This window comes from Notolepis coatsorum (assembly GCF_963971535.1).
Source record: "Notolepis coatsorum genome assembly, chromosome: 11".
Taxonomy (NCBI): domain Eukaryota; kingdom Metazoa; phylum Chordata; class Actinopteri; order Aulopiformes; family Paralepididae; genus Notolepis; species Notolepis coatsorum.
Window position 1 is genome coordinate 23467134 of NC_140175.1, and position 27116 is coordinate 23494249.

Below are 27116 nucleotides of genomic sequence, written 5' to 3' on the forward strand. Positions count from 1 at the left end.
TCAATCGTGATTATTGTGGTTTTCAGACCCCGATGTCGTCACTGAAGCCTTTTGGCCTTGTCTACCTGTAGCCTCTTCCACTGTACTACACCTTTCTATTCGCACATTACAGCAAACAGTAAGCCTTTTGGCCTTGTCTACCTGTAGCCTCTTCCACTGTACTACACCTTTCTATTCGCGCATTACAGCAAACAGTAAACCTGTGGCAGCTTATGCTGCAGCTTGCTCATTCTATGTATAAATAATGGGATGCTAATAAGCAACGTTTTGTTTTTAATGCATTTACTTGTGTGTGTGTGCATGTGTGTGTGTGTGTGTGTGTGTGTGTGTGTGTGTGTGTGTGTGTGTGTGTGTGTTGTGATAGCAGTAATCACATGAATCGTTCTACTTTGAACCAATTGTCTGAATATCTTGTTAGACCTCCATCATTTGATGATTTGATGATGGAGGTATAACAAGATATTCAGACAATTGGTTCAAAGTAGAAAGATTATTATGGACAAGAAACCTAATATGGTAAATAATATATCATTGTAAGACTGATTACATGAACTGCACTCATTACCACAAAAAGTAATCTGGTACTCTAAAAGTACTCATTACTTAAAACCCCCATGCATTAGATTAGATTAAAATGTAGCCTGTGATGTGTAGCCTCAAATGTGTCATTATACTGTACATCAAGTACAGTACAGCAAAAATAAGTTTGGCATCCAATCCATTAATATACAAAGTTCATGTGATTAAACTCTGTATAAAATATATAAATTAGTATTACTGAGTGATAGTGCTAATCAGAAGTATGTACAGAGTTGTAGTATTAATATGTACAGTGATACACGTGTAAAGACATTACTTCACTGCGTATAACTGCACAGGTTTGTGCTATATAACTTAATAAAGCTTTCGGAGTAGAATTTCAAAGAAAAACATTTATTGTTTTATATGTACTGTATAGCTTCTTTTGCCACATTTTCTAATGTTTTCGTCATTGTGCTCACTTGTTTATTTGTATTGACAATAAAAAATGACAACCACGTACTGTCTTAACACTTTCTGCGCCAATCACGAGTATACTCGTTATTGGCCGCCAGCGGTTCACCGCCAATAACGAGTATACTTTTTCTTTTTTTCGATTTTAATATCCTATGCAGTCTCACGGACCTCGTGTATTCATTCTGAGACCTCAAAAGTGCAATGCCGGCAGAATCCTGCTAGGTGGCAGTATCGCCTACCCTTTGAAACCTTATTTCACACTGTGTGTTACATTTTATATTTAACGTGTCAAGCACACTTGATGCATATTTTGTGCATATTTTGTGGCATTTCATGTCAGGGACCCGATGGACATCAATACTGGAAATCGCGAGCAGACAATTGGAATATTCATTTTGGAATAACTCCTAGCAAAGGTAAGGACTATATGACATCAATCCTACTTTGATCCTACAATCGATTGCAACGATCAACGATTCAACGTATGTAGTATTCAAAACGTATGCCGTTGCTGACGATCAGAGCATCACAAAACGACCCCCCCGGCCTTTGATGCCTTCATGATGAAACATAATACCTATTATATACCTTTGATTTGGAAATAATATCCTGTCCAGGCGAGCAACGCAAACGACTTTTGCTAAATGCACATAGCGCTCCATAACTCACCTTCCAGGAATTAGCCCGGATCACTCTGAAACTCTACAATATTCACCATGGGATAACACGCAAACGTATACATGAAGAATAGTGTCTGTCAAATGAGCCAGACTATTTTCTCCATAGCTATAATATAGAATATACAATAGATCCGCAAAGATCGTGAAATGTCGTGAAAATAGGCAATGGAAAGCTGGCGCTAGAGAGCAGAGGTAGGCGCTGGCTACGGCGTTGAATGAGTTAATATCAAGAACTGTGATTTGAAACAACAACAACAACAACAACAACAACAACAACAACAACAACAACAACAACAACAACAACAACTCACTTTAAATAGTAAGGCTACTCTTCCTTCCCCCCCCCCCCCCCCCCCACACACATCTTGTTAAGGATTTGGGCCCTTTAAAACATCGAAAACTTTTTTCAGCATTTTACCTAATTGAAGGATAATTGGGTCCTTCTCTAAATTGTGCTAAGAGCCATAACAGCAGATACCTCTGAAAAACACTGATCTAGCCACTGGCTACACCACCCGACTTTCAGCTTATAAACTGCCTTTTTCCTATAATGTATGACCTAAAAGAAGAACCATTGTATATTTACTCGACAGCTCGGTCACTGTGTGGGTAGAACTAGTGGATTCGATTGAACGCGAGCGTGATTGTACATCTCTATAGTGTCAGATTAGGGGGGGGGGGGGGGGGGGGGGGGGCAGTATAATCCGTTTATAGTGGTAGAAAGGGGAAGGGTTCACACTGGATTATACGTTGTGAATGTTACATTCTTAACCTATATATTGTGTGGGAATTTTCTCACGGACTGAATCGAGAGCTGCATTTGAAATGTCAGCGCGGCTTTCACCGATTCTCTTTGAGGTGGCGATAAATAATGGAAGAGAAGACCGAGTGCGTACTATCATTCATCCACACGGTCTCTTATATGTAATCCACACGGTCTCTTATATGTAAAGTGAAGTCTGTTCCCGGGGCTGTTGAATGCAGAGGTATAAACCATCCCAGTGACCGGTCAGGAAGAAGGACCTTGCCGTAAAAACCTGCCCCGTTCCACTTTCACGGCACATTTAGCATACAGTACGTACGGTACGAGCCGATCTGTTTTATCACATGAGCAAGGCAGTACAGGAAGTGACCTCAAGACCTGAGGGAGCGATGACTCCAAGTGGAGTGTTTTTTGGATCATGACTGGATCACGTTGTAACAAATTTAGGAGTTACGGTATAAGCCACAATTATAGACTACCCCCACCCCCCCCCCCCTTTATTTCCAGCCTCCAAGCCCTCCCAACCGGGCTCATTGATGTGGGGGAGGGGCACCCCCCGCCCCCCAGAGGAATGCCTGGTAATGCCGTGCCAGCTGCAAACCCAATAATCCTTGGATTATGGGATTCTGGATTACGGACCACTCTGCACGTTATAGTGGAATCCTCACATTAAACACCACACAGAACATCAACATACATCACACACCACTCAACCAGTCGACGTACATCTCTCACACACACACACACACCACTCAACGTACATCTCACACACACACACACACCACTCAACGTACATCTCACACACACACACACCACACAACCAGTCAACGTACATCACATACAAACCACATAGCCAGTCAAAATACATCACACACACACACCACGCAGTCAGTCAACATACATCACACACACCACGCAGTCAGTCAACATACATCACACACACCACTCAACGTACATCACACACACCACTCAACGTACATCACACACACCACTCAGCGTACATCACACACACCATGCAGCCAGTCAACATACATCACACACACCACTCAGCGTACATCACACACACCATGCTGCCAGTCAACATACATCACACACACCACTCAGCGTACATCACACACACCATGCTGCCAGTCAACATACATCACACACACCACTCAACATACATCACACACACCACTCAGCATACATCACACACACCACACAGCCAGTTAACATACATCACACACACCACTCAGCGTACATCACACACACCACACAGCCAGTTAACATACATCACACACACCACTCAGCGTACATCACACACACCACACAGCCAGTTAACATACATCACACACACCACTCAGCGTACATCACACACACCACGCAGCCAGTTAACATACATCACACACACCACTCAGCGTACATCACACACACCACGCAGCCAGTTAACATACATCACACACACCACTCAGCGTACATCACACACACCATGCTGCCAGTTAACATACATCACACACACCACTCAGCGTACATCACACACACCACACCACACAGCCAGTTAACATACATCACACACACCACTCAGCGTACATCACACACACCACACCACACAGCCAGTTAACATACATCACACACACCACTCAACGTACATCACACACACCACGCAGCCAGTCAACATACATCACACACACCACTCAACGTACATCACACACACCACGCAGCTAGTTAACATACATCACACACACCATGCAGTCAGTCAATGTACATCACACACACCATGCAGTCAGTCAATGTACATCACACACACCATGCAGTCAGTCAATGTACATCACACACAAAAACCACTCAACCAGTACATCAGTACACACCACGCAGCCAGTCAACATACATCTGATAGAAACACTATTACAACATTCATAAGCACAGTTTGGGTATTAAGCTGATGTTGAAATTGTATCAGAAAAATAATAGGCTTCCCCTCACAGGAGAAAGTTTAGCCCAACGGTAAGCTAATTATGGTAACCTTATGAAGCAGTGCATTGTGCTTCTGAAAGATTAAGAGGAATATGACCTACAGTAATATGATCCCGCCTACAGTAATATGACCCCTCCTACAGTAATATGATCCCTCCTACAGTAATATGACACCTCCTCCAGTAATATGATCCCTCCTACAGTAATATGATCCCTCCTACAGTGGCCCAGATCTTGGCCTTGAGGAGAATCATCGAGGAGGTGAAGAAGAACAACCCGACAGCGGTACTATGCTTTATCGACTTCAAAAAGGCATTTGACTCAATACACCGAGCCGTGATGATGAGGATACTCAAGGCCTACGGAGTCCCTCCCAATCTACTCCGGGCCATAGGGACCATGCACACGGGTACAAGGGCCAAGGTGGTAACCCCAGACGGCAACAGTGAAGAATTTGACATCCTGGCCGGGGTGATGCAAGGGGACACCCTTGCCCCCTTCCTTTTCGTCATAGTCCTCGACTATGCGCTCAGGAAGGCCATCAATGGACGGGAGCAGGAACTTGGTCTCACAATAACCCCAAGGAGATCGAGACGACACCCCGCCGTAGTCCTAACAGACCTGGACTACGCGGACGACATCAGCCTGCTCTCTGACCACGTAGAGCAGGCACAGGAACTCCTGTGCAGAGTGGAGACTGAGTGCGCCACGGTTGGCCTTCTTAGGCTAAATGCCAAGAAAACCGAGGTCATAATGTATAACATCCTCCCGGATAATCCACCTCTAACAACAACAGGAGGCACTGCTCTAAAGGAAGTCGGTGATTTCAAATACCTGCTGGGCTCGTGGGTCAACTCGTCCGAGCAAGACCTTAAAGTGAGGAAGGCGCTTGCGTGGAGGGCTCTGAACGGCGTGACCAGTGTGTGGAAATCCAACCTCCCCCGTCAAATCAAGCTCAACTTCTTTCATGCGACAGTTGAGTCTGTCTTTCTGCATGGCAGTGAATGCTGGACCCTGAAGCCCACCCTGCAGAAGTCCCTGGATGGGTGCTACACCAGAATGATGCGTGTGGTGCTCAACATCAACAGGGATGAGCATGTCACTAATGCAAACTTGTATTGGGGGATGGGGGGGGGGGGCCTAAGGGTGAGCGAGAAAGTGGCAGTCAGGAGAATGAGGCTGGCAGGTCACTGCCAGAGACACCATGAGCTGCCAACCAGCAAACTTGTGCTGTGGAAGCCAACACACGGGCATCGATCATGAGGACGTCCCACATCAACATATGTGGACGTAGTCAGGAGAGATGCAGGAGCAGAAAGCACCGGCGAGCTAGCCAGATGCATGGAGGATCGGGATGACAGTACTGTATATTTGCATATCGCTGCTGTCGGGAAAAAACCTCATAACTCCATTTTTTTTATTTATTTTTTTATTATATAAATCAACTCCGTAGATCAGGGATCGGCAATAGGCGGCCCGCGGGCCGAAATGGGCCCGCCAGCAATAATTTCTGGCCCGTCAGGTTATTTTGAGAATATGATGTTTATTTTACGCGCAGGAAATATTCACTCGTTGTGACGCCAGAGTGTCTTTTGAAGCTGTATCTATTTATTCATCATATCTATGGCTGTCACTATAGCCAATTGAAATGCTAGAAATGGTCACATGGACTGGGAGAACCAATGGAATTTCACTTTCACTTCCGCAACGTTTGCAAAAACAAAACAAACGTCTTTGAATAACTTCTTTGCAATGCAACGGGGAAATATGATGAGCCAGAAGAGGAGCTTACGACCTATAAAGCTTATTTTAATAAACAGGTGTCATTCTTAAAATACGGGTTTATCGCAACAGGTAACTCTTGCAATAAGCAACCGATGACTCTCGCTTGTTGACATGGCAACACGAGCAAGCAACTGTGTTCAAGTTGGGTGGGCATTCAACGCGAGTGGACATTTAACATGTTATTAACATGGATTTTGGAGGACCGAAGCAGAAACAATATCAAGTCCAGGGCAGGGCTGCCTGCATTATGCCGGTGAGTGTTGTGTTTTAATAATAATAATAATACATTCGATGTATAATACACCCGCTGTGGTGCTTAAAATCAAATGCACCCTACTGATCTCGATTTATAATGCGAGCACCTGCATTAAAATCAAATTACTGATCTGTTCATGTGTAATGCACTGTCTGAGAGGCACTTTATAATAGAAAAAAGACAGTGCAAACATGTATATGTCGTTTTTTTTTTACAGTTAAGAAATGTTCACTTATCATTGGCCCGCCACACAATGGCTTGGGGAAAATTTGGCCCGTGGGCAAATCTAATTGGCGACCCCTGCCGTAGATCATCCTCCATATGTGTGTGTGGGTTTTACAAAGTTTAAACAATGGAAAAGCATTAAACCGATCATCTGTCTAAACCTCCTAACTCTATTCACCCTCAAATCTGTGTTAGTTTTTTTCATCTGCTGAAAAGTTGGGTTTTTGGAGTTATGAGGTTTTGTCCCGACAGCAGCGATATCATGTATGTCACAAATGTAACAGTACTGTATATCTGTATGTCAGTTTGCATGGTCCCCTGCTATGAATTTACCACCATCGCCAAAGCTTTAAGTGATTTGAATCTATTGGCAATAGCCTTTGTGTGTCACTACTGTCGTTTATCTTTTCAGTTTTTCTGAAACCTCCTGGGGCTCACAACACCGAAGGCTTGCAGGGAGGGATCCATCGTTCCACTCCCAACCATATCTCATTTGAATGCATGAGTTATTTGTTGGTAAATAATTTAATTCAAACAATGGTGTGTGTGTGACAGCTCAATGAAATCCCCATTCAGCCTGTCACATTACGTCAGTATACTTCAGCCTGTCACATTATACATCTATTCCACTACATTCACAGGAAACAAATGAGCACGAGATGCGATAAAGAACATTCCAAACAGGCCCATCGCTCCAATTCAACCGGCCAACCGGAGTGCAGCCGAGCCAGTGGAGGTGAATGAGTTTTTTTTTTTTTTATCCACCTTTTCTCCCATTTTCTATATTTTCTCAAAATCCCAATTTCGTTTTTTTTTTATCCACTTTTTCTCCCATTTTCTCCCATCCCAATTTCATATCATCCAATTCAACCCTCCCCTGTCACGAACGCTGTTTCTTGCCTCCCACAAGCCGGCTGCAATGTGGACTAAGTCATACATAGCACAAGTCCCCTCCGGTACTTGAGGTAACAGCAGTCGCATCTTTTCACCTGCGCAGCTCGATCTCTCAGTGGCGAGGAGTAACGCGTGGGAGGCTCACGCTGCCCCCGACACTTCCTGATTCTACTGCGCAGGCGCACCAACCGGCCTGTAGGAGTCGCTGTCCACAACGCCCGATCCCCACCCATCAGTTTCCCTCCCCGTAATACGGCCAATGTGTATTAGTATGAACGACCAGCTAAACTGAAAGCAATGCGGAGCGCTGGGCTCGAACAGGCGAGCCCAGCGTCTCCGCATTCGTGGCGAGCGCCTTGCCCACTACGCCACGTAGCCGCCCTAGGAGGTGAATGAGGGTTAAAAGGTTGCCCGTCTGATTCCTTGCGGAGGGGGATTACAACACAGCCAGAGCGCGTGGACGCCCGTGTGTAGAGAGACGGCCACCCGGGCTTCTCCATCATTGGTTTGAGACCATCTGGACCACGGGGGGTGGGGGGGGGTGGGAGAGTTCATTACACTGCAGCACGGCCAGACAAGCCCCACCTAATGAAAGAGCCCCGACGGCCAGAGATGTATTAAATCACCCGGGATGGTACAGTAAGCTGCTCTCCCAATCTGCACGCTGCCCTCGGGAACCAGCGGCGGGGGTCAAACAGCGCGGCCAGTCGGCCACCGGCGGCTGTCGAGCAGCCAAGGCTACTTCAGCGGGATGAGATATTATATGCCGCTATTAATTATGTATTGAATGAAATGTGATTAGAGTCTTGAGCAATGCCACAATTCATCTATCGTTTATCATTTAGGAGACAACTCTATTTAGATTAGATTTGATTAGATTCAAATGTAGCACAAGTAGTACAGTATAGCTAAAAGAAGTTTGGCATCCTGCCGGAGTGCAAATGTAACAGTAAAGTGCAGTAGTGATATTCAATGCACAAGTGGTTCAACTGGGTATAAAATATATAAGTTAGTACTACTGAGTAATAGTCAAAAGCATGTATAATTTAGCTGTACAATTTTGGTCTGAACTTTCAGTGTTGGGGGACATTCTATTATTATTTTCTAAAACGTGCACCATTCTACATTTCCGTGTTGGGCGACATTCTATTATTATTTTCTAAAACGTGCACCATTCTACATTTCCGTGTTGGGCGACATTCTATTATTATTTTCTAAAACGTGCACTATTCTACATTTCAGTGTTGTTTCAGTGTTCTACAAAACGTGCACCATTCTACATTTCAGTGTTGTTTCAGTGTTCTACAAAACGTGCACCATTCTACATTTCAGTGTTGTTTCAGTGTTCTACAAAACGTGCACCATTCTACATTTCAGTGTTGTTTCAGTGTTCTACAAAACGTGCAGCATTCCCAAGGGGTAGGACCGGTGGCACACCACCTAATCAACCTAATTAACCTAATTAACCTGCGCAGACTGACATTTCTGCAGAGGCCTTTGGTCTTCGTAGGGTGTAGGCCGACCGCCTGAAGTAACAACACAGAACAAAGAACGGTGAGGCGCAAACAAAGACTTCCAAGGTCAGACAAACAAACGCAGGAAGTCTCTGCTGAGGCTCAGTAGCTAATGAAACTTATCAGGCAAAGGAAGACAGAATGCTGCTGGTCTAACAGGCCCGCTGCCAACTGAGGTTGCAGTGTGCGTACAAATGGGAACACATGCATGCACGTGCGCACACACACACATACACATTAGTCGACTAATCGGTCGAAAGGGGCCGTAGTCGACTGGCCAACCTCTTAGTCGAATATAATAATAATAAAAATAAAAATAAATATTAATATTTTTTTTATCATTTTTTTCAAAAGAAAAGAGGCATAGAAGCGTGGCTAACGCTAATGGCACGCATACCAGAGGCTAACTGCCTACGAAAACAGGCACAGAGGCACTGAAAGAGGATTTCACCCATCTAATGAACACACTAGACTAGACAAATATCAAGATGTATCCATCAGTGGACCAATTGCATGCTTTTGCAGAGGACAAGAAGCCTTCAGTCGACTCCTTCAGACATTAAGCACCCCCACAGCCCAAATGGAACGATAAAAATAAATAAATAAAAAAATATATACTTTTTTTTTTTTCTTTTTTTTTAAGTCGACCAATAGGCAAATTTTGGCCAATCCTAGTCGACCATCCAAATCCTTAGTTGGGGACAGCCCTAATACACATACACACACGCGCACGCACGTGCATGTCGCACGCATGCGTACTGTCGTTCATACTGTCCTTTACTATTATGCACTTTTCTACTAAGGAATCTACCTTGCCTATTATTATCTACTACTAAGGTTGTGTACCAACGGTATACCTTTTTTCAGTACCTAACTTTCTGTAATAACAAAACAATTATTTCAGTTCTAAAGTCCAAACTTCTGAATTTCAACATTGTTATTTATTTTGTTATTTATTGTTGTAACACACCACACAAAATGTTTTTAAATATCAACATTATCTGGCCATCCTCAGTAAATATGATCAACCACCTCTGACCGCATCTGGTCTTTCCAAAGACTCAAGAGACGGGACAGTAATATATATATATTTGTGGAAAAGGCTCACTCTTGGCTAGCATATTACACTCTTGTAAAGTGAAATTTGGTATCGATTGATCTAGTGTGAATTGGTACTTGGTAGCATCGATGTAATTCTGTCTGTACCCTTAATAGTACCAAGTTCGGCACCCAACCCTACCTACTATGCTAATATGCCTCTACTAATATGCACTCAAGACTGTAGCACTCAAGTTCAACACTGTTTGACAAACAATATCACTGACCCTCTTAGCTGCCAGAGTTGTACCCTTCCTGCTGCTTGTACAGAACTTGTAAGTCGCTTTGGATAAAAGCGTCAGTTAAATTGCTAAATGTAAATGTAAATGTACGTGCACACACACACACATGCACAGGCACATGCACAGACAGACAGACACATGTACATGCCCCACCCCTAATAAAACCAAAAGACCAAAATAACGGGGTGAAGATTGTAGGTGTTTTTGGCTTCAAAGCTTCAGTGGTAAATAATTATCACTGAATAATCAAAGCTTCATTCTTCTCGCACAAAGGTTTCAGTGCAGGTAGGTATACAGTAGGTTTCAGTGCAGGACGTATACAGTAGGTTTCAGTGCAGGTATACAGTAGGTTTCAGTGCAGGTATACAGTAGGTTTCAGTACAGGTATACAGTAGGTTTCAGTGCAGGTATACAGTAGGTTTCAGTGCAGGACGTATACAGTAGGTTTCAGTGCAGGTATACAGTAGGTTTCAGTGCAGGTATACAGTAGGTTTCAGTGCAGGTATACAGTAGGTTTCAGTGCAGGTATACAGTAGGTTTCAGTGCAGGTATACAGTAGGTTTCAGTGCAGGTATACAGTAGGTTTCAGTGCAGGTATACAGTAGGTTTCAGTGCAGGTATACAGTAGGTTTCAGTGCAGGTATACAGTAGATGGGAAAGCTGTGGGGTAAACCAGATTCTCTTGAAAAAGTTCAGATGATGTCACCGTTTAAGAAGAACCGGTTCTCAGAATTAATGTTGGATCATTATTCCTATATAAGCCGCTTCTCCTGCTGATGTGTAAAATAAAAACACACAACCAAAAAACAAAGAAAACAAAGCGTTCGAATCCTGATCTTGACATCGATAACCGCGGCAGCGATCGAAGCTTGGAAGTATTTGGCTCAGCCCCTAAATGGTAAATGGTGCATTTATATAGCGTTTTTATCCAAAGTGCTTTACAATTTGTTCCTCACATTTTACCCATTCACTCACACATTCACACACCGAGGCAACCATGGAAGGTGCCAACCTGCTCATCAGGAGCAATTAGGGGTTAAGTGTCTTGCTCAAGGACACTTCGACACGCTGCCCGGGAGGAGCGGGAATCGAAAGACGACTGCTCTACTTCCGTAGCCACTGTCGTCGCTACATGACAGTGTAACATCCTGACACACCCTAAACACCTGACTGACATTCCCTTACGCTTCCCATAGCATCACGGGGCGAAGGCAAGGTTGATGTCATGACGGGCGACAGCCAGTGTCCCTCTCCGTCAGCGGGACCAAGCCAAGGTGTCACCGCATGTTACGCCGTGAGTAATGGAATCTGGCGCCTGTCCATCTCCACTTCTGGAGGAACTGGAGTCACTGTGACTGCCGACGCAGCACATGAAGCCAGAGATGAACTACATTTGGCTCCAACGAGGCCCTTTTTTTCCCTGAAAGAATATGACTGAAAAGGGCATATAAACAAGATATAGGACGCGGGTGACGTCATTGTGTGCGACTATCCAAGCCAGTGCAGACATAGTAACAGACCTGCAAACGTTATGGCAAAAAAAACACAGTTTATCAGTTAGTGGAAGAGGAGACTACTTTCTCTCATGGAGGATATTATATTATCTCATATATTAGCTTTAAAGTCAGTGCAGTTTTTTATTGTCCCACAAGGGACATTTAGCTTGCAACGAGACACAATCAAAATAGTAAAAACACAATGACACAACGCAGGCTACAATACACTACAATACCTGTAGGATAGGAACCCACACACCACGACAGAGATGCATGGTTGGTAGATGTAGCCCCATGTGCAAAGCGATAGAGTTTAGCCTCTGCTCTACTGGTGTAAGTTCTTTACAGAAATGACCGCATTCAAGAGCGCCTGGGTGGCGCAGCAGACATTGCGCTCGTCACCAACGCAAGAGACACCGGGTTCGACTCCGGCTGTCGGCGTTGCCTCCGGCTTGGGCCAGCCGTCATATTAACTCAATTGGCAGAGTTAGCGGGTGGAAGTCGATGGGTGGTAATCTGGACGTTGTGGACAGCGACTCCTACAGGTCGGTTGGGGACGCCTGCACAGCAGAGACAGGAAATGGCGGGGGTAGTGTGAGCCTCCCACACGTTACACCTCGCCAATGAGAGTCCGCGCTGGCAGGTGAAAAGATGTGACAGGCTGCCTCCTCGTGTATCGGAGGGGACACGTGATGCAAGGCTTATATCCTCCCTACAACCGGCCAGTGGGGGGCATATGCGAGCAACGTTCAAGACAGGGGAGGGGAGAATTGGCACAGTGGAATTGGGATGGGAGAAAAATAGAAAGGGAGGAGAAAAAGTGGATTAAAAAAAAAAAAGGAATTACCGTATTCACACGGCAGGCATTTTGCTCTCATGCTCAGGTTGGGATTCCTTTCCACACTTACTTTCCCGTTCCCGCAGGGCAGCAAGGAATCCCAACCTGAGCATGACGTAAGAGCAAAATGGCTGCCGTGTGAATATGGTCAACGCTACAGTATATATAGACGTAAACAAACATTTATACTTCAAAAATGCACCCAAGTTTATTTCCTGTCACAATATTTGCTAATGCATTGATTAACTGACAGGGGCGGGTTCAAACTGTTCCCTGGCAACTAGAGTTCCAGTGAAACTGTCTGTAAAGGTTTCTGACAGATGCAGCTAAGACACAACCCTACTCACACGCTAATAGATGAGTTATTCCCCAAAGTATTGCCTTTACTAACCCTTGGAGCACGGCGGTTCGTACAGTCCCAATTAAAGAAACGTGGTGTGGTTCAATCCGTCACCATTATCAGGCTCAACGAGATAAACACAATACACAAGCCTCCCCACAGCCAGGCTATAAGTTTCCTCTACTGCAGCAGAATGTAACGACATCTTGAGATTAGTGGCAAAGACCTAAATCAATGGCAATCAACTCAACGGCAGGACCAGGAGCTGTATCAGCCAAATAGGATGAAGGAAGAAGTTTCCTTTTATCTGCCTTTACTCACTCACTGTCTCATCAGATATAGATTTCCTGCTTTCCATCCTTTCCAGCATTCCTTGTGGATTCATTATACTAAATTATATGAAAATGTGTCCATTATGCTAAAAAGAGCATTATGGGAAAAATGCCTTATTAGTCTTCTCCAGAGTCGGACGAGAATATAGATACCAATTTCCTCTCTGTGCATTCCAGTAGAAGGCTAATCGGCTGCAAGCTAGCCTATAGCACAAATTAATGGAAGTGGATACGGACCATCTAGCTTAGCCGGATAGCTTTCGGATAGCTTTCTACTGAACGCACAGAGAGGAAATCTGCATCCATCTTCCTGTCTTGACTCTGGAGAAGACGGTATTAAAGGCACATTTCCCACAATGTCGGCGCGTTCCTTTAACACTCCTCACTATATAATAATGTCTAAGCGTCCTTGACAGCAAAAGAAAATAATTCACTTAAAAACACTGTAATTCGTTACTAAGGACGTCAGAGGAAAACAGAGGATTTATACCTCTCTCTTAAGCTTCTCATCCTTGTCTTGAAGCAGCGGGGGGTTTGACACAAAAACCATAATGAAGGGGAGCTAAATTATTTTCTATGGCTCTCTGCCACTGCGTGATAAATCCATGCTTGCTGTAGTATGAGGCATGGAAGGCTACACTGTACACTACTGTGTGCACAGAGCCACATCTACTACATCTACACCAATCAAATTAGATCTCCAAATTCTTTGTGACGACGGCTGCGTGATATCAGTTCACGGTCGTGTTTATAACGCTCCCCCACAAGCCGCCATGTATCTCGCTTACTGTGGATAGAAAATGTACGTACTGTATATGGTCAGGACTAGATGTTGTTTGAAACGGCTTTAAATGTCTGAGAAACCACTTTTAGACTTCATAGTGGGACGACCTATGAATAAAGCCCCTGGAAAAAAAAAAAAGGGTCAAGTATTCCGGTGGGATGGAAAAACGCCTTCAAATAGCTCATGGGAAATTGAAAGATTCCAGACCCTGTACTTCCCAGATGGGAGATCAGTCACATGGTGTTGGGCAGATGATCCTAATCCCACACTTCCAATCTGGTGGCAGAATCCATCTGAACAGCAAACTACAGAGGAGAATCTAGGACAGATATGACTGCCGAGGTCAAGGGTCAGTAGATTTAAAGTAAGAGAGCTACTGTGATTGGCCTACTCACGCACACAGGCTGACACTCTTGGGGGGTTGTATGGTTGGGTTGGTTCACATCAACACAGGGTTGTTCATGTGTCAAATCAGAAATGTGACTGTTGTGAGATAACATGACAATCTGACTTCTAGGAAACATGCAGGACGGAGCTGTAAGTAAGCACTGCTGACATTGGACTCTGGGAGATGAGGGGATTCTGGTGTGAAGAGAAGAGGGACATAATGATGAAGCAATGGCTGGGTGAGAGAGGAGCCTCAGCCAACAAGAGAGAAAAACATTTTCAATCGTCCTCTGGTTTTCTTCCTCCCTTGAAAATGGGTCAAAACCCAGGGAGCTAATATTTACTGTGCCAGCAAAAAAAAAGAAAAGCCGTTTTCAAACCCAACACAGGATCTGTGTTAAACGATACCGCACGTTTGAGTTTAGATAAAGTATGTATTCGTTTGATTCTGTTTCTTATTATACGTCCAATTAAAATCGTATAGCAAACATATGGCTCACGATCAAATCCCGATACATGACAGCGTTGATATAGCCTGTGGCTTTGGCCCCCAGAGTGTTTGTGATACTGAGTCCTCTGGGACTGTGGAGTGAACCACATACAGACCAATCAGGTCAGATAGTAACCCACAGTGTATTGACACGGTGCCAGGCTCTCGCTCTCTCACACACACGCACACACACACACGCACGCACACACACGCACACACACACACCAAGAGACATTATATGTTGTTGTTGAACAATTACATATGTTGCTTTTAACATGTCTTATTTTTCGGTGCGGAGGTTTGTAATTCCACGCGTCTTTTAGTTTCAGTCGCACTGATTTCTAATCATGAAGTGCTAATTGTGCTATGCTGCTATTCAACTTCAATGGTAAATTGATGATTTAAAAAAAGGTAAATACATGGGATAGAAGGCAATATTTGATGGGTGGTCTAAAAATAAATTGAATAAATGGAAAACATAAATTCAAATTTGTTTTATTTATTATTTTTATAAACACTATTCTCTATACACTAATCATCTTATGGATGATTGACGCCTGGCTGGATGATTGCGAATGGATGAAAGATTCCGACTGCAACAGTATAGGCCTATAATATACACACAGGACACTAACATAAGAGCACACAACATAACGGGGTTTGTAAACTAACTTTTAATTGTGGCCATATGGGTTACCACGGGTTAATAACTTACGTGAAGACGAAGAATAAAGTAGTTGAACCGACGAGGAGACCTGCAGCTGTGGACACCGGGATGAAGGCGCTCGGTTTCAATCTCTCCGCGCCGCTGCTGTGGGGCATTCTGTCCGGTCCACACAGACAGTCATCCGTAATTCATCCTAATAACGAAAGCATTATAGCAGAGATATGGTGACAGTTTATATTTCGGGACCCCGTCATCCTTCATGATAGATCACAGCAGGACGAAACGAATTCATATTCCAAAAAGAAGCCCGATGATGATGCGGCGTCCTCCTCATGTCGTAATGCCCTCCTCCGACGGAGAAGCAGCGGCTCTCTGTGAAGGTGGAGCTCAGTGATGAATGAATGACGAGAAGTGCCTCGAACACCACGCTGGAACCACTATACTCTGATCACATCATTATAGATCCGTGCATATTGTAGCTATTAATAATAAAATAAATATTTTCTCGTAAAAAAATCGGCATGAATATACAGATTTTTTCCCCGAGAAAATATTTCTTATTTTGTATTAACTCTAAGCTACAGTCGTCCAGGCATTGCACGAATATGTCTCCGTTTAAAAAAGAAATCCCGTCGATATATAAATTATTTGGCAAAACCACAAGCACGGTATTTTGAATCGGCTGTATAGGCATATACTCTTCATTTAATTTTTTTTTATTGCCGCAGATGTGTGCGATTATGCTAGTAGGCTACTGTCTGTAGGCTCTTTGCCACAAGGTTGTCGCACAAAGTCCTGTAGACGCACGTGATGATCAATGTGCTGCTAACTGTTGCCATGAGCGGTTTCATTGATTTCATGCACTTACCTGATGTTACATTTTCACTGCATGTGGGAAAATCAATGAACTATTGCCCCCCAGAGTGGTTTAATTCACTGAACACCATTGTATTGTATTTGTTTACCGTTTGCCATAATTATGTCTTGGAACGTGAATAATCTTTTTTTAAAGGGTACCATGATACCATATTATAATTAAGCCTACAGTGTGTGACTGGGTTGGGCTTGTCAGCCTCTATATAAATAACCAGGAGGCACCTAAGCATCCCAGGTATACAGGTCATTTGAAAGGCCCTCGGCAAGGAACAGGGCAGGGCCGGTGAAGCTGTGTTAAAGCACCAGAGTGAAGAAGAGGCAGGGAGGCCCCCTACGGAGGCCCACCTATAGCGATGGACGTAGCCAACTGGATCGAGTCCTTCGTCAGGGCCCTCATGTGTCTGACGGGGATCTTGGGAAACAACTGGCTGGCCTTCAGCTCTCTCCCTCGGCTCAGGTCTCAGCTCCGCACCAACGAGGTCCTCTTCATCAACCTGGCCGTCTCCAACCTCATCGCCAACTACCTGGTGGACCTGCCCGACACCATCGCGGACTTCTCCCACCGGTGGTTCCTGGGCGAGACCTACTGCGGCATATTCCTCTTCTGCGCCGACCTGTCGGAGACCAGCAGCATCTTCACCACCTTCTTCATCAGCATCTTCTGGCACCAGAAGATCGTGTGCTCCCTGAAGCGCGGCGGGGCCCCGGTCCAGATGGACAGCCTCCGCCTGGTGGCCTGCCTGCTGGCCGGCAGCTGGACGGTGGCCGTGGTCTTCAGCGCCCCGCACTTCTTCTTCTCCGGGTTAACGGGCGGCAACGGCAGCCACGCGGACTGCATCGACGTCTTCTCCGACGCGTTCGCCCGGCAGACCTACGACGCTCTGTATTTGACTCTGGCCAACGCCATCCCTCTCGCCGGGATAGTGTTCTCCAGCATCCAGATCATCATCACTCTTCTGCAGAACAAGATGCGCATGAAGAGGCTTAAACCCCAAGCCACCATGAAGGGGACGGCTAAGGACGGCACAGAGGACACCGAGAGGGGATATGAAATGGACATCCGCACGGTATATAACCAGGGGAATATACGCAGCTCCGGCGGGGACATAGATTTCCCATCCCTTACCAGCATCCATCCTACCCTCCCTAGTGGTACTCGTTCGGGTGGAGAAACATCAGGCCACAGTTGCCCCAGTGCTCCCCCCTACAGTGAAACCAATGAGAACACAGTGGAAGCTCTGCCAGATCCTCCAAAGCCCACCGACCGAGCCCCGGCTAAGCCCGTCCAAGGCACTCACGTGAGGCCGGCCAAGAGCGTGGTGGCCGTGGCCAGTGTGTTCCTGGTCTGCTGGCTGACTCATCTGGTGCTGCGGATCAGCTACAACATCCACACCTCCTCAGTGGTGGTGGAGGTGGCCAGCTACATCGCAGCCTCCTACACCTGCATCATCCCGTACATCTTCCTACATGGAGTGAAAAAACTATCTTGCTCGTGCAGAGGGTGCGAGAGATGACGCGTCAGCTTAATACAGCACATTCATTGTATATCGATTCTAATGTGTTGTCCTGACCTGCACTAGATATGCTATTCTTAAGAGGTAGGCTATATTAGGATCTTTTGTGAATAGTCTGGGTAATAGTTTTGGGTAATCCCTCAATATTACAATAACTATGAACCATTTATCACAGGTTTCCTCTCATTCATTAAACCAGATACACTACCATTAAAGATCTGTAGTAGCTACTGTAAGTTAAAGTGGAACTACTACGTGCATTTTCACAATTAATACATTTTATTCCTATGGTCTATGACAGTCCAAAAAATATTAGTGAAAAAAAATAAAAAAAAAATACCAATTTCTAAACCAAACTTAACATCAGCACTTTGAACAGAAGTGAAGGATTAGTAAAGCCTGTAATAGTATTAGAATAAAAAACTCTTTATTTGCAGAGTACATGTTTGCATATACCAGGAATTTGTCCTCCGCATCCTCACCATCGAGGAGCGGTGGGCGTCCAGAGACCGGCGCCCCAGTGACCAACTCCAGGTCCAACTCCAATGCCTCGGTCAAGATCAGGAGTACGTATCCAACACGCATGTCTCTTTACCGTCAGCAACAACAGTAGATTACTGTGCTAACAATGTAGATTTTATTTGTAATAATCCATGTCAGAATAAAAGGAACTTCAAGTTCATACTAGTCATGGAATGTTTTGCACCTACTTCATATTACGTTTTCCACAAAGCGGACAACATGAAGGAAATCAGTTTGGCATCGTCAGCCAAAAGTATAATTATTTTTGAGGCGATTAAGAATGAGGCACTATGTTCTCTACTTTCGTGCCTAAATAATTGGAGACAATGCCCCCTGAGCAATTATGATCACGGTTGTGTTGACAGCAAGTTGCCCTGAGGACTAATTATCTTCCATTAAACAAGTACAGGCCTTCATGACAGGGACCCCTCTGCAGTATCACACATAATTATCCAGAACTAACAATTTAATGCGGTTTCCTGTTGTTAAGCCTCTGGCAAACTAAAATTGTATCTCTCAACCTAGTTTATTTATTCATAACCCTGTTGGTTCACACAAGTACAGCTACCCAGGCAAATACAATACAAAGATCCTGAACAAATTGTATATTTAATTATTTTCAATGCAATATTCAATAAAAACTTTACAAAAACTAGGACAAATAAAAAAAGATCCCACTTACATGTAGAAATGGTTTGCTATAACAAATCGCTCACTGCAGGTCAAAGTTCTGAGTGCGGCAACTTGAACAGCACCATTATGTAAAAAGGATTGATTGAGGTTAGATTTACCTCAGCTCAGGTACACGCAACACACAATCGCTCATACAATCTGTTCCGTTCACCTCAAGACACGTAGACATAACGACCAATGTAGATACAAAAATGGGACAGACTTTTGGCGGAAAGAAAGGGATTTTGGTTGTTATATCTGTATATTGTTGGAGAGTACAACGCTCCACTCCCTGTTCTGATGAGGACATATAGACTGAACAGGGCCCCAAAGTCTACAGACCCAGGGCCATCACCCCCCCCCCCTCCCCCCCGGGAATATCGACTTATCGATCCAACGCGGCAAATTGTTAAATGATGGAACTGTAGCGATCTGGTAAAAATGTCTCAAATGTATATTAATGAATTGATATTCCGGTGCCTTGCTCCTCGTATGCTTCTCTCTGCACGTCTGTGTCCGCCTCTCCTCTCTGATGGACCAGAGGGGGGGGGACTGCAGACGGGGGCTGCGGGAGTTCATCTAAACTCATCACGTGGACACAGAACTCATTACAGGAGCCATGTCGACCGTTACCAATAAAAGGACGTTTGTCATCCTATCAATCGTGGAGTCCTTTCGCCAGAAATGAGCATGTTTTCCCACACTCACTTGCTCTCTTCATCTTCCTTTCTCTCTCTCTCGGGTGCCTGTCCAGAGGCAATACTCAATTACAACTATACAAATGGATGACTATAATTGTTTTTTGGGGATTGCTATTATGAAAAGGCATGGGGCTAGGGGGGGTAGTTATAATAGAGGATTCAGATTACATAAATGCTCAAATGAGTTGGAACGAATTATTTTACTTTGGATTCGTTCAAACTTGTTTTGATTTGGGGGAAAGAGGTGACAGCCCTACGCAGAACAAATTAAATGTCTCTCCCTCGACATGATTAAATACCAATACTTTGTCAAGTGTCACATTTGACGGTGGACTCAAACCTACCAAACCTTCCTATCTGGGAGCAGTCGTGTTCGGTAAGTGCATTTATAATGTGCATTGTATATCTTGACCTGGAGATCAAGAACAAGCGATGGTTTAAATGCATTGGTTTTGTATCTGAAACCAGTACGACGTACAGCCGTCAGTAATTTTTTTTCTGCAGCAGTTTAACGCAATGTTTAGGTTCAACAACAAATGTTCACACGCATAAAACATGAAGCGGGGTGTAAAGATGGAGGACCTGCCGGCCTCGTGGAACATTCAGGAGACCAGTCTTCCAGAGGTGAGGTGCTCTCTCTGGTCTCCACAGGGAGACTCCACTGTTCTCTGGTCAGCGTCACGTATCTAGCAAACTATCAGTCAAAACAGGAGGCAGACGAGGCCAGGGGTGTTGTGGGTAATCATTCCCTCCTAGTCGCGACAGTGTTCCAGTTTGCTAGCCATGTATATCTGTGCCGCAAAAACAAAAAGGCATACAATTTCCTAATGTACTTACAGGTTCGCTCATATTTGCTCAAACTCGAGACATGCACTCGCACACCCGCACTCGATGTCTGTAATAATGTGCAGTCTGGTGAGAAAGACGAAGAAGATGACGAACCCCGACTTAAAATGCTTGCTTCAGTCATCATCTTGTGATGAATCCACATCAAAACCTGCTGCCATGGATCTACTACCACGGATCTGCTATCATGGATCTACTACCACGGATCTCCTACTGTTACTCCTATTTGTGCTTGGTGTGCGATTGCATTTTGCGAGTTTGGGCAAATATAGAAGTACTAAAGGAAATGGTACAGCCTTTTTACATGGCTCAGACAGACGCGCTAGCGGGCTAATGTGGCAAATTCACTCCATGCCGTTGCTCGTTGATGATGTAAAGCCGTCATGGACGCCGTTTAATTCTCTGAACAGTGCTAGTTCCAGTAGTCTCCTGTCCCCCGTCTTAGCGGTCCCACGCCACCTCAGTGGACCTTCTCCAGTTTGGCTTGCAGAGCCTTGAAGTTGCCGATGGTCTGTTGCAGAGCAGAGTTCGGACTCAAGGACTGCAGCTCTACCAGGTAGCCGCAGATGTTATCCAGACACACGTTCGTAAACCGCCGTCTGGAAGAGATGGACAGAAACGTTAACTAGAGGAAGTTTACCCCGGGGAAGAGACTTGTTTTTAGATTAATTTCTTAGGTTACCGAGCAACCTGTGCACTGTGCAGCCCACCAGGTGACACGAGAACCCACCAATCAGTAGGGATGGGTACCGTTCACATTTGAACCGATACCGGTACCTGTGAATCGATACCGGTACCCAACGGTACCTTTTTTCGGTACTTTAGTCTCTAAAAATGTAATCTACCTACCTCAGTTGTGGAAAAAAAATCCAAACTTCAAATAACCACACTTGACAGTTTTTTCCCCGACTGCTTTGTTGTTGAACCAAGTCAAATCCTAAGTAAGCGTATATTGTGCGTGTGAACGTTGACATGAAAAGAAAAAAGTTAAAAAATATATATATATATATATTTTTTTTTATCAGTATCTCACGTGAATCGATACTCGGTAGTACCGACGTGTTTCGGTAAGTACCTTTAAAAGTACCGAATTCGGTACCCATCCCTACCAATCAGATCCACGCCTTTAAGGTAATTGAAGGGACCAAGCAGCTGCCCTGAACCTTCTTTGTCTTATTTTTTTTGATCTACCTTTTCTATTTTTCTCCCATCCCAATTTCGTATCGTCCAATTCTACCCTCCCCTGTCTCGAACGCTGTTAGGCCATGCCTCCCACAAGCCGGCTGCAATGTGGACGAAGCCTTACAACACATGTCCCCTCCGGTACTCGAGGAAGCAGCCGTCGCATCTTTTCACCTGCACAGCGCAATCTCTCAGCGTCGGGGGTCTGCGTGGGAGGGACACGCCGCCCCCGTCGCTTCCTGATTCTGCTGCGCAGGCGCACCAACCGACCTGTAGGAGTCGCTGTCCACAACGTCCGATCCCCACCCATCAGCTTCCCACCCCCTAATACTGCCAATTGTATTAGTATGAACGACCAGCCAAGCTGATGGCAATGCGGAGCACTGGGATCGAACCCAGCGTCTCCCGCATTGGTGGAGAGCGCCTTGCCCACTACACCACCTAGCCGCACGTCCTGAACCTTCTTTGTATCTGAAGCAACCGAGACGCAAGTAGCAAGGAGTCATGGTTACCTGTCGTAGGTTGGAACCCTACTGGGGTCGTCCACATATCCCATCAGGAGCACATGGATACATTCTACCAGGTGGAGGGGCTTCTTCAGGCGCTGCCAGCAGGGGTCCTGCAGACGGGGAGACATAGTGAGACATGGACTCATAAAATGGTGCATTTAGCGCTTTTATCCAAAGCGCTTTACAATTTTGTTCCTCACCATCCATTCACACACCGATGGTGGAGGCGACCATGCAAGGCGCCAACCTGCTCATCGGGAGCAATTAGGGGTTACGTGACACTTCGACATGCTGCCTGGGAGGAGCAGGAATCGAACCGGGAACCAGGTGACCCCCCCCCCCCCCCCCCCACACACACACACACAGTTTTAATTCATGACAAGGCGTGTACCCGTGTTTTGAAGAGCTGGTCGTAGACCTCCAGCAGTCGAGGCAGCTGCACTCCTATCTCCTGCATGGTGAAGGTGACGAAGCCCACATCCCAGTTCAGCCGACACACCTCCTGCTCCAGAAACTTCACCAGGAACTCTGGGAACACAAAGCCAGAAAAGGCAATCGTTAGTTAGCGAGACATATTCAGGCAGGGGATCTCACTGAAGATGTTTTCTGCCTATCAGAATCAGTCATCCAGTGGATAAATGATCTGTTTTTGCTTACGGCAAATATTCCCGTCCCCCGGGGCGAACGTGTTTCAACAGGCCACTGTCATTAGAGAATAATTAAGTAAATCACCGGTGAGACGAGTCTAATTACACGGTCGATTAAAGGGCTGTTGTGAGGACAAGGGGACATGGCACATTCAGACATAAAACATACCGACGTGTCCCGCGTCTCCAGAGCTCAGCCGCCATCGGCTTCGCCCAGATGACATCACCCCAGACGAAGAGCAGACCCGTTATCGTTTGTTGTTTCGAGTTTATGTAGGGAGGGGAGGGGATCGGGTTTAGTTCCGTCTTTGATGTTTTGTGTCACGTATGACTGTAATAACTAAGAACTACAGTCAAAACCGTCGTAGGGCCAACTGGAAGGACGCTGAAGAAATAATCACTAGGGGGCGGTCTGCTCTCCACTGGGCGACTTCATCCAGCGATGGGTTTCTCACAACAGAACAATAGGATTGAGGGTAAAAATTGGCAAGATGCCCCTTTAAGAAGATAGGGGAGCAGGCAAATGTAAGATCAGGAGAATGAAATGGTTCCTAATTAAAGAAAGGTATAAGCGGGGTACTTACCTAGAGGAAAGTATCTAGGGGTCCCGGCGTAGATCTTCCCCAGTGACACCAGTTTTAAGCTGAGAGCCCTCATTCTGTCTGCTGGGCTCATGGCCACGCTGTCCCCCAGCTCTGCAACACACATTATAAGCGTTCATCTGTATGGAATATATAATACGGCACAGATATACTGGAGCAGGTGTGGCAGAGGCTCAACGTCCATTAAACCCCGTTGTTCGTCGTACCGGGTGTTAAGGTTGGGGGGGGGTCGATACAGCATAGCATCATGATATTTTGCAATCTTATCAATATATATTTTTTTGTGCTGCAATAAAAATTACTGACGTGTGATGAACAGATTGAAAACTTTGATCTTATTAGATAAAACAGATGTTGACAAGTTTTCCTTTGGGGACATAATTTGCAGTCGAAAAAAGGTAAGGAATCGCAATATATGTTATAGCAATATGTTATCACAATACTCAATACTATCGTATGGTGATAATATTGTATGGTGGGGCCCTCTGGTATTCCCAGCCCTTCTGGTGCGGGGGGGGGGGGGTAATGAATGGAGGTTATAAAATGCACAATTCCATCAAATACACTATGGAAGCTAAAAAAGGGAAATGTTGATACTGAGGGTAGGACACACTTGACATGTGAGGACATTAGCTTGACAAAATGGCAGAGAAAAAAATAACAGCGCAACATTGAATCTAGATAAATGGAGCAATTCATGTAAAATTCTGTTCAGAAAGGGTTTACGGAGTGAAGAGATGAATAAACGTACCTTTCTCCATGATCTCCTGCCACAGAGAGTGCACTAGGATGGGATCAGAGTGTCCAGCACAGTGGATGATGGCCAGCTTGGACTCGGATAACCTGAAGTGGTCAGCGAACTCTCCGTAGAGCTGCAGAAGGAGAACACAGTGCAATGTTTACTCATAAAACAATTAACACAGATTACATATCAATGGCCAAAGAACAAAGAATCAGAAAAACAAATTTTTGAGAAAGTGTTTTCGTATTGTTTTCTTGCACAATGCTAAGGATACCAAATACAATACACTGTTTTTAGACTATATTACGTGTTAACAATACCGACCAGGTATTAGTGCCTCGCAAAGTGCTGATAGGAGGTTTTGTTATGCAGATAGGAGGTTTTGTGCTTCGGCCATCGATATGACTAATATAAAATACGTTATACCAGACGATGATGCAGTACTGGATAAGACAGAAATCAGTGCGTTACCTTGGTGATGTCCATGAGTTCCCAGTCAAGCTGGGAGATGGCACCTTGCACTGAAGGATGCTGGGAGTACTGCCTGCTCAGGGTGTCCTGGATCTGTACTTGAATACGCACCACCTGGGGAGCGAAGGAAGCAGAGAAAACGGGAATTAATATGGAGTTTTGGGGGTGACATTTTTAACTCAAGAGAAGTGGGGAAACAACATTGTTGGTATATTTTAATACCCGAATAAAAAAACTGTTCAAAAAAGGTTCACAGCGCCTCACAATAATTTTGTTTCAATTTATGCCAACGTAAATATGTACTGAAAACTAATTGGAAACTCTGCCAATGTTTCTCCTCCTAAACCGCATAATGCACCCCTAAAAAGGGGCCTATAAAGGGCTCGCTACACCGTCAGGATCATGTTTGTGTTTGCCGTGGGGCGGCTCAAGCTCTCGGTACCTCCATCTTCTCCTCGAGCTCGTGGAGGAACTCTCCGTCCGCTCCCTGGGAGGACATGCTGGAGGAGCTCTTGGCAGACAGGATGGCTCTGGAGATGTATTCCAGACGCTGCTTCAGAGAGATCTCCGTGCTGCAGGGTCCCAAACGGAAACAACAACAGTAAATACTTGTTGAATACTTGTTTGACTTACATGAACATTTAAACTTGTTTCCCCCCCCCCCCCGGGTATCCTTAGGGCTCGTGTTCATATAGTTTCTTTCTGGGCTCCAGCGTCTTTCTTAAACAGTTCCCAAAGAGCAGTGAGTGTATCGGGCAGCAGCAGGCGGCCGCCTAGAGGTAAAGCTCTGTCCAGACAACCAGTCACGCGCCCACGCCCTCCCTGCTCCACGGCCGTCAGACTGCGTGGTGGTGACGGCAGGAACATCACCACTCATTCAAAAGCAACAGCGTGCTAGTCAGGCATACAACAGTGGTCAGGTGGTTGGTGATAGATATATTGTTGCCATAGATACAAAACTAATACGCAGCCTTCCCCCCCCCCCCTCATTCTTCATCACAGCGCTTTTCTGCCAGTAAAAAAAAACGCTATATGGACACAGGCCCTTAGTGAAATCGAGCTTTTAAGTATTGTATGTATATGTACTGTGGGTATGCATGTTATATATGTATTGTACTATGTATGGGTGTTATTTATGTATGCATGTACTGTGTGTACGTGTGTTATGTATGCATGTATTATGTACTGTGTATGCATGTATATGTACTGTGTGTATGGCATGCATGTAATATATATGTACTGTGTGTGCGTATGTTATGAATATATGCCGCTGCACTTCTGCAGAGGCAAGCTGTGGTGGCTGTCACTTCATTTTTTTTAAATTAAATAATTTTGCCTTTGTAGGGCAACAAATTTATGTATGAACTGGATAATGCATGCAAGCATGCAAGCATGAAGAAAACTTATGTCAGAGGTTGTTTGATTTATGAACTCATACGGAGGCAGGAATGCAAAAAAAAACACAACAACAATCAGATTGCATCTTTACGATGGGCGCGGGGGAGCGAACCTGTGCATGTCTGCGAGGCGTGCCAGGACGTGAGCCGCCTTGCCGAAGCTGCGGCTCTTCTCGTAGTAGCGCCACAGCAGGTCCATGTTCCGGACCTTACTCTGGTCCTGCCTGATCATGTGGATCAGGTGCTCCTCCAGGTACGGAGAGTTCACCTGGACACAGGCCAGACGGGAGGGAACAGACCATCAACACACCAACATCATGCCACACCCTGAGAATGTGGTAAGTGACTCACTCGTTTTTAATTATTAATAATATCTTATTGAAATGGAATTGATTGCTAATAAATGCTAATATATGAATATTATTCATGTCTACTAGGGGTGTAACGATGCGACCTCACAGCGATTAAATTCGTTTACGATTCTTCAGGCAACGATTCAATGCATCATGAAATCTCTTCATTTGACCACGATTCAATTCGATACATTTTCTATCAGTTAATTCCCCCAACAAATTTGAATACACAAATGTGGCTGGGGGAACTGATTCACTCAGCATGAATGGACTATAGGTCAATAAAAACAATACATAAATAATAAAAGAAAAGCATATATATTTTTTTTATTTCGATTATAA

The 27116-nt window shown here is 45.0% G+C and overlaps 3 protein-coding genes across 3 annotated transcripts in view; 1 reads left to right on the forward strand and 2 right to left on the reverse strand.

The window, feature by feature from the left end:
- The window catches only part of zdhhc8a (zDHHC palmitoyltransferase 8a), a gene marked incomplete at both ends in the record, with an annotated part of 35377 nt that extends 19482 nt beyond the window's left edge, over positions 1 to 15895 (reverse strand). The window contains one exon of the mRNA XM_084324824.1: positions 15789 to 15895. Coding sequence (XP_084180950.1) covers positions 15789 to 15895 — 107 coding nt within the window. The remainder of the gene's footprint in view (positions 1 to 15788) is intronic.
- Positions 15896 to 16969: 1074 nt separating this feature from the next.
- Positions 16970 to 18130, forward strand: ora5 (olfactory receptor class A related 5; the record flags this gene model as incomplete). Its single annotated transcript, XM_084324825.1, has 1 exon — positions 16970 to 18130. The coding sequence occupies one exon, from the start codon at positions 16970 to 16972 to the stop codon at positions 18128 to 18130; it is 1161 nt and encodes a 386-aa protein (XP_084180951.1).
- Positions 18131 to 19242: 1112 nt separating this feature from the next.
- The window catches only part of nup155 (nucleoporin 155), a 37861-nt gene continuing 29987 nt past the window's right edge, over positions 19243 to 27116 (reverse strand). Inside the window, exons 28-35 of the mRNA XM_084324410.1 lie at positions 26535 to 26689; positions 25467 to 25596; positions 25025 to 25138; positions 24563 to 24683; positions 23794 to 23904; positions 22954 to 23090; positions 22566 to 22672; positions 19243 to 21470 (exon numbers count right to left, since the gene is read on the reverse strand). Of these exons, the coding sequence (XP_084180536.1) occupies positions 21332 to 21470; positions 22566 to 22672; positions 22954 to 23090; positions 23794 to 23904; positions 24563 to 24683; positions 25025 to 25138; positions 25467 to 25596; positions 26535 to 26689 (1014 nt within the window). The 3' untranslated portion in view covers positions 19243 to 21331. The remainder of the gene's footprint in view (positions 21471 to 22565; positions 22673 to 22953; positions 23091 to 23793; positions 23905 to 24562; positions 24684 to 25024; positions 25139 to 25466; positions 25597 to 26534; positions 26690 to 27116) is intronic.